The 17,359-nt window shown below is 35.2% G+C and overlaps 2 protein-coding genes across 2 annotated transcripts; one reads left to right on the forward strand and one right to left on the reverse strand.

Annotated features, from left to right (window-relative positions):
• Positions 1–983: 983 nt before the first annotated feature.
• LOC141619647 (branched-chain-amino-acid aminotransferase-like protein 1) lies at positions 984–11,018 on the forward strand. The gene is made up of 20 exons (XM_074436666.1): positions 984–1,258; positions 2,099–2,197; positions 3,003–3,074; positions 3,539–3,631; positions 3,809–3,946; positions 4,379–4,437; positions 4,957–5,059; positions 5,461–5,649; positions 5,808–5,908; positions 6,373–6,427; positions 6,508–6,594; positions 7,045–7,096; positions 7,668–7,753; positions 8,428–8,481; positions 8,647–8,730; positions 9,186–9,257; positions 9,909–9,989; positions 10,440–10,475; positions 10,557–10,681; positions 10,775–11,018. The coding sequence occupies exons 1-20, from the start codon at positions 1,181–1,183 to the stop codon at positions 10,779–10,781; spliced, it is 1,671 nt and encodes a 556-aa protein (XP_074292767.1). The 5' UTR covers positions 984–1,180; the 3' UTR covers positions 10,782–11,018.
• A 101-nt stretch (positions 11,019–11,119) lies between these two features.
• Positions 11,120–15,801, reverse strand: LOC141621084 (glycosyltransferase BC10-like). Its single transcript, XM_074437797.1, has 3 exons — positions 15,468–15,801; positions 12,970–13,460; positions 11,120–11,807 (listed from the first exon to the last, which is right to left on the reverse strand). The coding sequence occupies exons 1-3, from the start codon at positions 15,799–15,801 to the stop codon at positions 11,166–11,168; spliced, it is 1,467 nt and encodes a 488-aa protein (XP_074293898.1). The 3' UTR covers positions 11,120–11,165.
• Positions 15,802–17,359: the final 1,558 nt, after the last annotated feature.

Below are 17,359 nucleotides of genomic sequence, written 5' to 3' on the forward strand. Positions count from 1 at the left end.
GATTGTTTTGGTAACTTTTTTATCTAAAAATGGTTACATTTCGTCTTAAATGAGTCATATTTGGCGTGTTTTCAGTTTGTGACGAAATGTGATCCGTCTTCAGTCAGACTTATTGGATATCAAAACCTCGTGGGCCATGGCCCATAGGAAAGGATAAGAGACTACTGAGTACTGACAATTTCGGACCACAATCAGTTGTACCTGTACAACATACTTTACATGAGTGATGACCCTTGATGAGCTACTTACCTAATTGTTGTGGACGTGGGATTGATCCGAAACTCACTTTCACATTGGGTTTCTACTTCTTATTCGATTAAATTAGGGGGTGTTTGGTTCAAACACAAAAGGTATGAGCCATGAGGTATGAGTTTAGAATGCGTCAAACCCATACGGCCATACCAGGTGTTTGTTTGTCAAACATAAGGTTTCATACCCATACCTCAAACCCATGAGGTATGGGTTTCTCATACCCAAGGAGGGGGTGGGTATGAGATAATGTGAAAATGAAAATGGTAATATTGTAAATGTACAGTATATTAACATATTTTAGCTTTAATTGAGTTTCAAACCCATACCACTCGGAATTGAAACAAACGCATGGAATGAGGTATGGAGTTCCAACCCCATACTACCCAGGTATGATTCCCGATTCCAAACCCATACCCATGCGCGAAACAAACGCCCCCCTAGGATACGAGGTTGAAATCTTTATCATTTTCATTATCTTCGTCTTAATTTTTAGGAGTGACATTTTCAGCACGGGCATCAATTTAAGATAATAAATATATTTGGTTGGCGTGGTTATTATTAACATCGTATTTAAATTATGTGTCTTTCCTCGTTGCATGATTTTATTCATTAAAGAAAAATATACAATATATACTCGTCACAAATAAGAATTTGTGATTATAGACACCCATTTAAAAAAAATAAAAAATAAAAAATTAATCGAACTTTTTAAAACAAAAATTGAAAAACGTAAGGGATGGGAGGGCTACGTATATACGAGCAGTAGACTTGATCAAATGATCATAAATCGCAATCTGAGCATCGGACAACTCAAGTAAAGGACGAAAGACAGTTGACCCACTTGATAAAAACGTACATTACTGTTAAATCTGTAATTTAGACAAGATTAAAGCATTTAGCTTCAATTGATCACACTTTGGAGACATCAATGGCGGAAGTTGAAGTGATTCACTCATGGTCTGCACCTCGGTCTCTCAGCACCAGTCTCATGTACTCCTTTGCTCAAGTATCTTCTCTTTCTTCTCATTTTCTTTCATCATACAACTCATTTGATTTCCACTTCTTGCATGCCATGTTTACTTCTTCGCCGTCCCGATCATTTGTTTACCTTTAATTAAAATGTCGCTCCATACCATGTTTTTCTTATAATGGGTTTCATAGAATTGATCACAATTAGCTTAGTGGATGTTGTGCAAAGATCAATCTTGTGTACTAAATGGGGTTGTAGTGTCTATGTTAGTTCTAACTTAGCTGCAAGTGTCAGACACGGCTAAGTACCAAAATGTTGAACTCATGTTGTGTTTGAGTCGAGTATTGGACACGGGTATGTCATGAAGTATTTAGGCGTAATAGTTGACTTGGAGTAACATAGGACTAGTATTGTTCTATGAGAGGGGTTTGAAAGAGTTTAAGATTCTTGAATGTTGGAATAAAATTAATGTGGGCTGGGATTCATGGGAATGTGGAATTAATTTGCTATATGAATAATGTGATGAGCCATTCTAGTTGGTCAATGGCCATTTACTACTCCCTCGGTCTCGGTCAATTGCTCAATTGATGTCCTTTGGTTTTGGCATAAAGACCAAGGAAAGAGGAGGGGGCCAATTATAAGATGACAAGTGGACCAAATTGAGTGTGAAGGATCAAATTTCTCATCAAATGCAATCCTAAAATAGAAAGGACAACAATTGACTGAGACACCCAAAAATGGAATAGGACAACAAATGATCGGGACGGAGGTAGTAATAGATTGTATATTGGATATGTTTTGCCATTCTAGGATCTAAATGTAGAATGTATCAAGTTTGCATGTTTCTTAGTGTTGTACTTTGTACTTTGTTTTCAGAGAGATGACACTGAAGTGCTAGATGAACCTTTGTATGGAGCTTTTCTTCAGGTTACTGGTGCCGAGCGGCCTTACCGTGATGAGGTTCTATCCACAATGGTATGTGAATGTTTCATAAGTAGCCTTAGTTAGTGAGTGGAATGAGCACACTGGTTCCTTATAGAAGTCTTTAATTGTTCATATATAGCTATTTTATAACTCTATAGATTGTCATTTCATCCTAATTGTGGTATTTGATAAGCTTAGTTGGTCTTATAACATTGGAATCTCTAAATCAATGGAAAATGAAAGAAAGAGAAAAAAAAAGACATGGGAAAGTAACCTGGTAGGATATCAAATTCAGGTTATGTTATCTTCGTTGAACAGCTTTGTTAGAACATGGACTATGAAATGAACCAAGATAAGCAAGGGAATTGTTGGATATTTGTGATGATGTCAATGATGCGAAGGAAGATAAGGAACTTCATTTGAGTCTTATAAGTAGCAGTACTCCTTAAAGAATCACTATCAAATATATATGCAGAGGAAACTCGGACTATATTGGTACTATCAGCTATGTAACTCAGACTCGGTTAGAAGTATTTGACATGGGAGTGAGGCCAAGTGTCGGATTGGGCTATTTCATGAAAAATGGTGACACATTCGGTTTAAGTTTTTAAATGAAGTGTCAAGTGGTATACCTATGGCGGAGTGTCAAGTATAGGACACGGTTACGCTAAGTAATATGAAGAGTTGGAGTAATATAGACTACAAGTCTATAAACTTAAATCAAGCATCCTAGTTTTCACTTGCACAGTTTCACACGTGAATTTGGAATCCTCGTTTCTAAACTGTTGATTTCATGATCATCCTATTACTAATTTCCTTTATATTTTGTGTATGAATACTTTTCCAATTATACTAGGAATCTGATGGAGTGAAGGTTGTGAAAGAAGTTATCTTTGGTCCTGGGCGAAAGAAATTTCGCTTTTGTAAGGTAATGTATCTATTTTGTATCACGCTTGAGATTTCTGCTGTGTGTCTATTTTTGTATCACGCTTGAGATGCTGCTTCTTTGCTCTTTATAAGCAGTTCAATTTGAAAAAATTGTCTTCTACCTACTTGATCTGTTGCTTGCTGACTTGCATGCGCTGTTGTGGTGACTTTGATGCTTGAGAATGTTCACTAGAAACCGATATAAATCTTTGTTGCTTGAGAATGTTAACTAGTTTTCTTCATTATAGGTCTTCCGGAAATGGTCTCTCGGTGTTGCTAACACGAGTAAGACAGCATAAATTTGAGTCTCCAACCCTCCCTTTCCCTTTCATATGCGGCAGCCTTCGAGGCATTGGAGTAACATCGTCGTTGTTACTGCTGCCATTGTTGTCAACGTTCACGAGTATTCATAATTTTAGGCAAAGAAAGAATGCCTTCTTGATAGTAGTCTACTTTTGGTCTCAGCACATGGCTAAACAACGCCTTCCTGGGTTGTCAAGCGAGTTGATGGAGAGGGGAAAGCACATCATACTGATACGAAATCCACTGGACATTCTGGTAAGTATGCTCCTAAACTTCTGGATTTTGGTTAGTCGTTAAGTCTTTTAATAATTCATATATCTAATAATATTATCAATGAGGATCATGTGAAGCGGACAAAATATTTTGAACTTTCTGATGATGAAATCAAATCCTTATAATCATATTCTCAGTTTTTTTGAACTTGTTTGCTAGCCATCATTCAATGAGGTTGCGCCCCCGACTTTTCTCGAGGTTGGTTTAGCTACTTTGGTCACCATATACAGTGAGCTACATGATCTGGGAAATCCACCAGCGATCGTTGATGCTGGAGAACTTCAACGAGATCCACAGGTTAATGCAAACTTCTACTTCAGTTTTTATCTTGACATGTTTGTTGAATGTGAATTTGTTGGTCACTTTTTTTTGTTACTTAGCTAGCTAAATTGTAAGATACGAGAAATACAAACCTGTTCCAATGTGAAGTTTGTACTGGCTTCCTTGACATTTCACGGCGTCTATACATTCAATGGGATATGGGATATCAGTTGTCTCACTGTCTGCAAGTCATGTTATATTTTATCAGTTTCTTGTTTCCATTAGTAATTAAATTGCCGATGTGACCTAAATCATGCATAGTGAAAAGTGTTTTTTGTTCTACCGATCCTATTTTTTGTTTACCGTAACTAGAACTCCATGCTGCAAATTTATGTATTTTTCTTGTTTTTAGTAGTTTTTACGCACCAAGACTGATAAATATTTCTTCTTTCCGTTGTGTGGTTGTAGGGAACTTTACGTGGTCTTTGTGAGGATCTGAATATCCCCTTCCAGCCTGCTATGCTCAAGTAAGGAATTTGCACGAATAACACTGCTTTCTCTGTTCACAACTTCTCAACACTGATAATTTATGAAGAATAAAAGATCATTCCATCATTGTGTAATGCATGGATACATTTACATCTCTCGGCACTGTGTATGTTTTTGTTTGTCATGCATGCCTAATAAAACTGATAAGATATAGACGGAATTTGGTATTGAAGATTCAGTCTGTGCTTAAGAGTCATTGATACTGAGCTTAATACCTCAGCTAATGGCTTATTAGCCTGACTGCCACAGGGTGATTGAATAATTAGCTAATAGGTGTTACTTGGCCACTTAAATGCTCTTGGCTGCATTTTCCACAGAGTTCCTTAAAATAATACTCTCCCTCCGTCCCAATCATTTGTTTATCATTTTTATTCTTTGTTAGGGGTATTTTAATCAAAGGTAAATAAATGATTGGGACAAAGGATGTAGTTTTCAATTGACTCAAAAGTCAAGTTGCAGCTGTAGTTAAGATTTTAAATGTATTTCTTCTTCTGCAGATGGGAAGCTGGTCCAAAACCCATAGATGGTGTATGGGCTCCATGGTGGTATGAAAGTGTGCATAAATCAACAGGTTTTAAAACAGAACGCAAATATCCCAAGGTTTGGTCTTCTGTTTTCTTTCAGTTTGTGTTTAGTTCATTGATACTAATCTTAATAATTGGGTATGAAGAGTAGGTGCTTCCTTGTGGGAAGGTTCACGCTGTATCATTCAAAACATATTTTTTACTTTTGAGTTGTTCTGAAATTCAATGTATTTTTAATTACTGAATGGAATATCTGCAAGAGTGTAATCTTGGTAACTGTCTTCTACTGTAAAAAAAATGATTATAATGAAATTTCAAGAATATATTTTGGCTCTATGCCTATATCCCTCATGTGTCTGAATGTTAAGATGCTGTTGAATTAGTGCGCTCTGATTTGTGTTTTCCTTTAACTGTAGCAATGTTTTGTTTTTCAGTGGCTTTTCCTTTTGGTAATTCTATTCTATTTTCATGTCTCAGCCATTTCCACCTTCGTACTATGACTTGTTGGAACAATGTTTACCATTTTATGACTTCCTTAAGCGCCGTGTTAAGCGATCATTTTCTCCTTTGAGTCCATGCTTACCCTCTCCCAGTCTTCCTGTGCCAGCAAATGAGAAGCTGCTTGCATGGGTAGGGGATGCGATTTTACCGCGTGAAAGTGCAAAGGTAACTACAATATATCTGGGGTTCTTTTACTTCGTTTCTTATTTATTTTTGTTGAGTGTGTCTTGATTTATTTTTTCTTGTATTGGTTATTGCTTATTGCTTATGCACTAACCACTCGAATCTTTGTCGCCTTTTTTTTGTACTGCTGCCTGTTCAAGGTTTCAGTTTTTGATTCAGTGGTACAAGGGGGTGATTCAGTCTGGGAAGGACTCAGAATCTACAAAGGAAAAATATTTAAGCTTGAGGAGCATCTGGACAGGTCAGTGAAAATTGGAGCCAAGGACACTTTTCGTTGGCTCTTGATTATGTTGTATAGTAATAAAATAAAAGGGCTCTCTAAATTGATTGTGCTTTTTTTTTTTGGTCAAGTAGCAGTCATTCTGTGCAATGTTTGACGCAATTTACATTATGGGTCATCCTGAAACAACATGCTCTAGATGTTATTACATTGTTAAGACTCCGTACATCCAACCCCCCCCCCCCCCCCCCGCGTCCCCGTCCCTCCATTATCCTGTCGTTTGTGGGAGCACTTGAGACAATGGTGTAATGTTGTTGTAATTTCTTCCTATGACGGCATTTTTTTAAGAGAGAGATCTCTATTTTTTGAAGTCTATATAAAAGAGTTTCTCGTGATCATGATTGTCACGCGTTATTTCTAACTCAATATGGGTTGTAAACTTGTAATGCTGATACCTTGTTTTGGACCAAATATGGCTTCTGCAGATTATTTGATTCAGCAAAAGCTTTGGCATTCAACAATGTTCCAACTCGCGAGGAGGTGATTATGGCTGTATATTGAATGATTTTCACCTACAGAGCCATACTATTTGCTCTTACATGTACATATACTCAATGCAGGTGAAGGAAGCTATAGTTACCACTCTTATAAGGAATGGCATGTTCGATAATGCCCATATCCGTCTAAGTTTAACTCGTGGGAAGAAGGTAATTTCCTTTTCTACCTTCTCTTCGTAAATGTTTAAATTCAGAATTCCAGACTTCTTCTGGAGAGACTGATGTGGACTGTGGAGTTGTACTTCATGGTAACATCAACTAGTTTTCTTAAAAAGTTTCTAATTGATGTTGGAGCGTTTGCTTTGAACTTCCGCTTTCAATAAAAATACTGAATCTAAAGAAAGCAGCCTTTATTTCAAGTTCTCAAGTGCTTAATTTTAAGAGGGTGAGATGTAAGCGGAACCTCACCTGGGGCCAAGCCTTCCAAAGTAGGCTGGGTCCAAAGAGTAGGGGAAAATAGTACCCTTAAAATGTCTCTTTAGTGAGCCCTGAGTTAGTTTAAACTCTTGTTAGATGATACTGTTGTTAGATATGCTCCCCCATATAGCAGTCACATACATTGAAATGTGCTTTCTAACAAACGATTTTTATATTATGCAGGTTTCTTCTGGAATGAGTCCTGCATTCAATCTATATGGCTGCACCTTGATTGGTGATTCTACGTGGCTTTTAATCATCTTCATAACATTGCTATTTTTTGTAATTATTTCTGCAAAAGCTAATCAAAAAGTGATGGATGAGATGAAGTAACTAGGATGTTAAATACTAAAAGGAATGTAGGCAATAGTTTGTGGTTAGGAACTTGTTTCTTCGATCATGGCAGATGTTCAGATGGGCTTCGAATCGTGCGAACTACATGTTGTACCATTATGAGAGGGCTTGGTTCCTTGTGTCCTGTTCCAAAAACAGTATAGAATAGGCAAGGGTTTTCATTCATCTACTAAAATGCTCAGTCTCCATGAATGTCAGCTAAAGTTATGGTTACCTTGTGCATACTTTTGGTGGTATTTTAGATCAATCAACACAAAAAGTTATACGAGTACAGTTATATATGTGAGAGACCAACCCATCTACCATATATAGTCAGATGAAAAAACACAAGTATTTGAGTTGGTTTTATGTGTTAGACAAATTAGTACAAGACTTGTTGATTAATTAAACTGCGATTCTTCAGTTATTTTTTGGTCTTCAGAAAATAATTTCTCTATTCTCTATTATTGCAGTGCTTCCAGAATGGAAGCCACCTGTGTATGATAACACGAAGGGTATAGTGTTGGTCACTGCTTCTACCCGACGAAATTCTCCAAATGTAAGACTTTTTACATTTTTCTCTGCATATATTTCAGATATTTGTCTTTCTCATGTCTACTCTCTTTCTGCTTTAATTTACATTGATCATTCAGTTTCCAGAAGAAACTGATGTGATTATGTATGGGTGTGTGTTCTGTTTTGGAAAAAAAATATTCCTCATTTCGTCTAAAGGGGAAAATGAAATTTCTGACAAAATATGGAATGCCTATATTACCTCCACCGTCTTCTTTTTCTTTTCTTTTTTTTTTCTCGCATTTGATCTCTACAACCAGAAATAACTATTTATCTTTTCTTTATTTTTTATTAAAAACTTTCCACTAAAAATAGTTTTCTCCTGAAAATTTCCCTCAAAGCAAATGGAGCTTAAAGGCTAATTTGTTTTTCACCTAAAGACTCTAGTTAGTCCAGTATTATAATATTTCACCTAACACTTTTTTGGCTAAGACAACGAAGATTTTTCTAGCCCGTGTTCCCCTCCCTAATTTCAAAGGAGACAACACGTTTATGAAGGGGCTTTATGTACTTGTGTTCAAGTGAATTCTACTCTTGATGTTTAGAAATGATGAAAATATTCTTCGTAAGAATTTTACAGGATCCAATACTGTACATGTGATCAATAAATTGATGGTCAACATGTAGTCCATTTGACTAACTGTTCTATGTGCTTTTCAGAATTTGGATTCAAAAATTCACCATAACAATCTTCTCAACAACATACTCGCCAAGGTAACGTGAAAATGTTGGTATTAACCTTTCGTATGATCAGAATTCCATGCTCCATTATTCATGCACTTCTCGAGGATTTTTAAATATTTGAGTGGGTATGTCTGTCATGTACTTCCGTTTTGGAGATATGAACCTCCTCTGAATAATCTCGTTTATCTGATACAGATAGAAGGGAATAATGCACATGCTGATGATGCCATAATGCTGGATAAGGATGGATATGTTTCTGAAACAAATGCAACTAACATTGTAAGATTATTAATTTTCAGTTTTCACTCTTTAATGTGGGGCCCTTTTGTGCAATATCTCATCTTCCACAACCAAAATACAAGTTTTTGCCATTTTTGCAGTGACAAAACAGTCTCTCATATGCAATCACATATCATTTTATTTCCAAAATATAGAAGGTCTGGTCATCTTGTGCCTACCATAGACAGGGTAAAGACTAAAGAGGGCCGTTTGTACACAGCCGTACTCATTTGTTAAACAACATAGAGAAGTTGTTTCATAATAAGCAATTAATCTTTTTTAATAAACGACAACAAATTCTTCTATAAAACCATCAATCTGAAATCAAAAAAAAAAATTACAAAAGGAAACGATCGTTAATAATGGAGCAAGAAAGTTGTCGTATGCTATCAATGCTAAAATTTTCAGGAGTGAGACACGGATGTTGGCTTATGTTGAAGTCTCTCCTCTTGCAGTTTATGGTGAAAAAAGGCAGAATTCTGACGCCACATGCTGACTATTGTCTCCCTGGAATAACTCGTGCTACTGTAAGTTATAAAATCTTCTTTCCCAAAATTGTTACCCTTTACTTCAGCTGAAAGCTCTGCGTTGATCCCCTAGAGTAAACTTTACCTAATTCTTACTTCCATATGAGAGGAGAAGAAATAGAGTTCATATTAGTGAGTGAATTTTTACCTTGTGACTTGAACTCTTGGAATCAAAGGCTCAAATCCTTCCGGAAGCACTTATTAATAGGAAATTTCTTAACCCCTCACTGGTTGGTCCATGGCGTCCATCGTGGGCCTAGTCGGTAAAGCCTTAATTGACTCAAATGATCATGAGCCTAATCCTCTGACCCATTTAAAGCGCGCCTTTCTCATAAAATTTAGTGGACTGATTAGATTTCCGATTGATAAATTAGTCTGGGAGTTCAACTAGTGCAGTTGTGCAGCCTTGTGTCCAACTACGAAAAAGCTTCTTGTTAGTGCAGAAAATAACAACTCGCCAAGGGTGATCATTGCCGAAGTACTACTCCATATATCTTTACTTGAGTGACTTGAGCTTTAGTTTGTTCCTTAAATTTTATTTGCTGAATTTATTTTGTTTGGACTATTTTCTGAAATTTTCTGAACTGCCTTGTTATTGGGTATGGAATAAATTTGTAAGTTGTTAAAAATATCAGCATTTTGAATGTCCAGGTCATGGACCTTGTGATGAAGGAAGGTTTTATTTTGGAAGAGCGACGAATTAGCCTTTCAGAGTTCCACACAGCAGATGAGGTATTAGTTTTAAGATTGCTGATTCTAAATCCCCTGCTCTCCCTCCCTTTCCTTTTCCTCCAAATCCTTCCATCCAAACATTTTGAATGTCCAGGTCATGGACCTTGTGCAGTTGGACTTGCTATTTTATCGTTTGTTCATGTTTATCTCGGGATCATGGGTCAGAATTTTTTTTATAGTAGTCATATTTTACGATATAAACAACATCCGTCAGTAAAAAACATTTGGCGTCTCAAGACTCCATAAACTATGGGGTCCCTCTGCTAATGTGAGTAACACTTAACACCACACGGTGACTTAACGCGAAGATGATTGTTTAACCTACGCTTGTTAATCGCATAACTTTCACCTTCTGTGTTTATCTGTGCAATGCTATCCATTCCGGCATCCCTTAATCATGCTTATGGAAGAACCCCCTTTTGAGAGGTCATTGACTTGCTTTATTTTCAGGTTTGGACAACTGGAACCATGGGAGAACTGAGCCCGGTAAGTTCCGCACTTTTCAACTCAAAACATAAAATTTTCAACCATATGTTTTTGGAGATTGATGTGTTTACCTCTTGCCAGGTCGTAAAAATTGATGGTCGTCTGGTCGGAGACGGAAATGTGGGACCCGTGACACGACAGCTTCAGAATGCTTACAAAAAACTGACAGAAGAGTTCGGTGTGCCAATCCCTACCTATCAAAAAAGGTTTGATTTATGTTCAGTTATCCCAGTCACCATTATCTTGATATATAAGCTTTTTATCTTACATTTTATGACCGGAATCTTTGCTGCGTTCAGCGATTAAGGACGGGCTACTTTAGTACATTGCTTAGAGATGTGAAGACACCGGCGGCCATCATTCCAACGGATTAATGATAAATGAAAATGAAGAAAGGGTAAAAGCATACGGAGTAGAAGAATAAAATGTTAACGGTGTCTGTTGTAACATTTACTTTGTGCTCGAGGCATCAATTGCCGTAGTTAATATTTCAACATTATACAAAACCAAACACTGCTTCAACTATCCTACCATTTCGGCCTATGTCAGTGTATTTAGGATTTCGAGTAAAATTTTGGCGAATAATTTACAACTGTTGTAAATTATTCGCCAAAATTTTGCTTTTCCCCAAAAAATTTGGTGAAAAACAAAAAACGAGGTTGATATTCAATAAACCCGAATCTTTTCTCATCAACCGATCATCAGGATTGTCGGAGCAAGCATCAAGAGTCGAACCAAGCTACTAGGCATGAACTTCCTAGCAAACAGGTAACAAATGTTAGTCTTCTCCCCATTATATTCACAGGTATAGTTAGTCCTCAACTTTATCAACAAATCAACTGTGACCCGATGTGCTTCGTATTGACCCGGATGAGGACCGATAATCGACCAATCGACCCAGGTGACTGTTCTGTTTGTACTCTTCTCCCAGAATTTGATACCCACATAAGTTGGTAAGTAATGTTCATCCCCATAACAATTATGCTTGCAATACATCCTAAAAACCGGAAAATATGTACGGTCCGTGATCACTTCAAAAGCTAGCTCGCGATCCATCTCGAACCATTGAGACCCTTTTCGCCATTGGGTTAGATGAATGAGAGGGCTCATGAAAAAACTGTAACGGCCTCTACCAGTAGGACCTTCTTCGTCGTATATTTGAATGTAGCTTTTAGTAGAGTTAATAAGGTAGGAATATACTGTTGAGAAATTGTACAGTGGGATACATGCTTCGGAGAGGAGAACGAATCGTTGGTTTGATTGATCGAGAAGAGCGTTCGCTAGTAGGCGTCGCTCTGCTTCCACCATGTTAAATTCTCCCCAACGTACTGTCTGTATGAGAGTAATTAGAGATCATTATAGTAAGATAGTAAGATTAGAGTAACATTGGATCTGGTAAATTCGAGTGTGGGTAATTTCGAAATGGATCGGGTTAAGAGGATGGTTAATTACGTGCGATTCTAATAACATAATCTGTTATTTTACATAAAATCGTCTTATTTATTCATAGTGTAAAACAAATTCATTAATTCAAATATCCCGTCTCATTTAAATTTAGTTGCTTAATAAACCCGATTAACAAACTTCTTTAATAAGACCGTCTTACTAATAGTTCAATGCAACTTCTTTAATAACGAACTTCTTTAAAAAATTTAAGTCGCCACAATATATATCTTGAACAGACGTAAATTGAATGCAAATTCATGAAAAAGTTAATAGTTTAATGCAATTAAATAGCTGACTTTTACGTTTCCCAAATTTGTTGTTTGGAGTTGAAAACAAGAAAATGTCGCATATTACGATCTTTAGTCATAATGTTGAACAAGGTATTTGCAAAAACCTAAATATGTTTTTAAGGGAAATTTTTTTTTGTTAAATTCAAAACAATACACTAGAATTTGTTTTTGATTAACCTTCAACACGCAAATACTACAACTGGTTGTACAAGAGCATTAGACAACCATAACAAATTTAACTGAGCCTATATGTATTTTTTTTCGAGCTTATATAATTTTTTATTTATATTTTAATTTTTTAATGTCAAAATTAAAATGTAATTGAGCTCATATATATATTAATTTGAGTTTCATCATAATTTTTTAAGTTTAGTATTTTTTTGATGGAACTCGGATTCTTTCAAATAAAGCTCGTGATTTATATGTCCAAGTTCAAGTAAAGTAGTAAACACATTACAAATCTCGGATTCTATTCTCCAGTACAACTATTGTATAGTCTACTTATTGCCTTCAACATGATCAAACAAGGAATACTTACAATTTAGTTATGTTAATTACCCCGATTATGAGTAATAAATCGAAAACGAAGAAATTATTTTCCAACTAAATCCGATTATCTTTAATTCGAGTAAGATTCTCTAAAATAACCTTTCTAATTCACATTGTGGGCTACGTATTCTTTTTTTAACTTTAGTCAAATGTAAACAAATGATTACGTAATGAGTAACAAAGAACGTAAAGAAAGAGCAATGACGTACCTTGCTAGGAATTCTACGTCCAAAAAACACAGAATCCTCACCATAACTTCGATTATACCTAGGATTTGCATGAACGTAAATAGTATACAAACCTTCATACCCATGAAAGAATTTTTCCCATAATGGAGCCAATGGTAACGCGCCACGTATCAAAAACATAAACGCAATCTTAGTAGTACTACGTAACGTAACATTATTATTATTGATTTTAGGCACTAATGAAGCCTTCCAAAGCAACTCCTTATCTCCCATGTTATGCAAAAAAGGTAATCGTGGCGGTGGCGGTGGTGGGACCGTTGTTTCAAGAAATATCGGTGACGGAGACGGTGAATCTAATGGTGGCGGTAATGGTGTTGGTAAGGATAATGTGGAGTTATTGACTCTCACATTAAGAAAAATGCTACTAATGTTACCGATATTGACTGGGACGGAAGGAGTAGTAAAGAATGAAGCTCCGATTAAAATCCCAACTCCGAAAAATAAAAGAAATCCTATTTTTGTCATAAACTTGTTTGTTAATGGTAAAAATCTTTCTAATTGTTGATTCTTCATTTTTTTTGGGGGTGGTTTTATTTTATTGAAAGTGAATATGAATTAATAAATTGAGAGGAATTGAAGAAATTGGAGATTTAGAAAATAATTAGTACATTGAATACATTTTGGTAACGGAGTAAAATTATGGAATTCTCAAGTTACGTAGAAACTTATTGAATGCATGTATATAAAAATTTATTATTGGTAAGGTGATTTAAATTTTATTTTGAAGTTAATTAGTAAGTTGGTAAATTATTGGTAGCAATATAACGGACCAAATAAAACTTTCCTTATTCCCTTTTAGGGACAATTTTTTAATTGACGGATTTTATTGGAAAAGACTTTGCTGCGTAGGATAGAGGTGATTATATGTGAGTTTGGATTGGACATAGGTCAAACTAATTAAAAAAACTTTTGACCTACAGATAAGCGGGTTAAGGGACTGAACCTTTGAAAATTTCTTGACCATTCTCGTTATTTCGCGGGTTAAACAGGCCATTTTTAATAAGGATGATCCGTAAACAACTCTAATCGTGATTAAGCGGATCTCCCCCACCCTTCTTAGCCACCACTATCAAAATTTAGACAATTTTTCAATTGTACAAAATTCGGAATTTTATTTATATACGCCACTTATTTGATGTATGTGTAAAAAGTCTCATAAAACTATAAAAGTGACATCTCAAGTCATCAATAAAATAAAACAAAACAAAAGAGCTTGTATTTTAGTTTAAGTAAAGAAAAGTCTTCACATAAAATTTCATTTTCTATATTAGGCAATATTAGGCAAACAACAGTACAACACTATAACCTTACAGGCGTTACAGCTAGTCTTGCTATAGACGGATATATCCGTCTATAGCTAAAGACGGGTCAAATAGCTTGAAAGTGGTGACATTTTTTGCCCCTACCACCCCACTTGTTGTTTGTCTTATTAGGGATGTGGTATTGTATTTGACCCTTCTTTAGTTATAGACGAATATATGCCGTTTATAATGAGATTTTGTGATAACCTTATTATTTTCATTGAGGAATTTTATTTTTTTGAACTTTTCTAAAGTCGGATTTTTATTTATTTTACTTTTCCATGGAAATTTTCTAATTAACTTATTATGTGGACCTTTCAAAACAAACTAATTAAATAGAACAAATCCTACTACGTACTATCCTATCATGTTAACCTATGTACATAAAACTTGGAAGGATTGATTCCATATTTCCATTCCACTTGTCGGCTAACTAATAAAATAAAGTAAATGGCAAAAAAATTGACTTTCAATTACAAATTACAAATTAATAAAAGTCAATACACATACAATTTCGAGACTACGTGAGTTTGTTAATAAAAAATGTCATTCCGAAATATATTAATAAAAAATGTCATTCCGAAATATATTCTCAATTAATATTACCTCTTGTGATAATTCTAACAAAATTGTATTTTACATGCATGAATTTGTTCATAATATAATGATCCCTGTTACGTATATATATATACTTGATATAACAATAAGTCGCAGGTTCGAATCTCTCTTTCATTACATTGTTACTAATTACTATCCTTATATGACATTATATAAGAGTATATTGACACAAAAATGAAAAACAACGATACATACTCCCTATATGTTGATATTCTCCAATTTATCGATCCTTCAGTTCCGACTCCTTAATAAAACACCAACTTAATTATATGATCATCATACATTAGCTAGCTAGTTTTTTAAATGTATTGAAATGTATAAGCTTTTACAATCTTTTAACACGAATTTACACGGAAAATCTAATTACATCAATACGTAAAATGATCAAATCGATCGATACCAAATTTAGTCGATGTATGTAATAAGTTATAGAAAATAAAAACTACGTTAAAAAAAGAGATAGTAAAAACTAATTAGGTTAATGTGACAAGACTTAGTTTTGGTATCACCATAAATACCGAGTTCTTGAATAAACCTTACCCATGGTTGATACGACCATGGCATTTACTATTATTTTCTCAATTATATCTTCCGGTAATTTGATTATACTCTTCTCATCGATTAACTCTACTACGTCCAATATCGCCTCCATCGTCTCAACCCCAATAATCTCGTCAACCATACTAAGATCCCCCTTAACCCTGACCTCAACAATTTCATTAGTCACCTCAGCCTCAGCCTCAGCTTCAGCCTCATCGACCTTACTGGTCAAATGGGGCCCACCCAAATTGACTGTGGCCTTAGAACAAGGACACGATGCAGAACAAGGATCGACCAGACAACCAGGATGAAACACATGACCACATTTTGGCATCAAACGTATTTCATCATCGTTATTTAATTCAATTACACACGATGCGCACCTTAAACACCGCGATTTGAAATACTCGAAATCCTTCAAGGCCGAGTAGGAGAAAAAGACTAGGACCGATGACTCCCTACCAAACCTCGTACTTCCTCCGTAAACGTTACTACCTTCGGAGCTTCGAAATAAATCCTTTATTTTGTGACCGTAACGCTTACGACGAATGTAATTGCAACACGTGTATATAAGGATGCAAAGTATAATCTCTAGAACAATTATAACAATTGCGTAAGCTTTTGGTTTGCTTTTTATCATATTTGAGAAAAAAAATGAGGTTTTAAGAGGTCCAAGGAACAACGATATTATTATATAACAAAGTATTTTAATTTTAATACTTGATCAACTTTGCTTAGCTCGTTATTAAGAATTAGTCATAATGAATACGTCAATATATATTAAAATTGTTTATTTAATCAAGTGGACGAGGTACTTTGAGATTATTTAGAGTATACTCCGTATACAAGCAGTTAGTCTCCCTTCAGACGAAAATACACGGAGGTATCCGTCTTAACATTAAAATAACAGGGTTAAGTATCATCTCATTTGAGATATAGACCCTGTTTGGTAAATAGCGGATTAATTTCAGCAAAAGCAGATTAGAAATGGTAGATTTTATCAGAAGGTTTGACTAGCATATTATAATTAGCATAATTAATTTGAGTGTTTGGTCATTGACAGATTAAGATTACTAGATTGTTACTTCTCTTTGTAAAAGGGAGGAAAAATTCCTATTTTACAATATCTTAACCAATATGTTGGGGTAGGCAGCATATTGACCCCAAATGTGTTATTTCAATATGCTGTTTACGAAACACTAAAATTAGAATATTGATTGGTCAAACATGCTAAAACCCTTGAATTAGCTAAAAATTTGTCAATATGTCGTTTACCAAACAGCGCCATAATACAAATCATTTGTTTTTCTTTGTGTATTCTGTTTTCGTCCTATTCTTACTATTTGACATCTCTTAAGTTTAAGACTGATGTATAATCGCCATGTATTTTCATCTTAAACAAAAATTTGTGTATAATAAGTTGTTAATAGGGCTATAACCATGAATGATGAGATAATAATAGTCTTGATGATTGACTTTTCCATAATAAAAGAGCAAGTGTTCTATTTGGACTCGTCCAATGCCTTGTTTTTGTTTTTTTTATGGATTGTTATTTGGTCTCAATTATTCGTTTACCTTTGATTAAAATATTTCTTATAAAGAATAAAAATGTTTCGCAACTAATTGGAACAGAGGGAATACTAAACATAATTGGGATGCATATATTGAATCTTGCTGAATCCAACTATCCACGTACGTATTCATGTAGTTCAATAAGCGGAGTTAGATATGAAATTTAGGTTCTCAAATACATACCCGAATTTGTTATAATCGGGTCCAACAAAGACATCCCTAATTCTTGAAGTATATATATGCTTATTTTGGCGATACATGTGTTCTCTATTATTACTACTTCGTCCGTCTTAGTTAATAGTTTACATTTACTTTATTTC

Source organism: Silene latifolia, chromosome X (assembly GCF_048544455.1).
Source record: "Silene latifolia isolate original U9 population chromosome X, ASM4854445v1, whole genome shotgun sequence".
NCBI lineage: Eukaryota > Viridiplantae > Streptophyta > Magnoliopsida > Caryophyllales > Caryophyllaceae > Silene > Silene latifolia.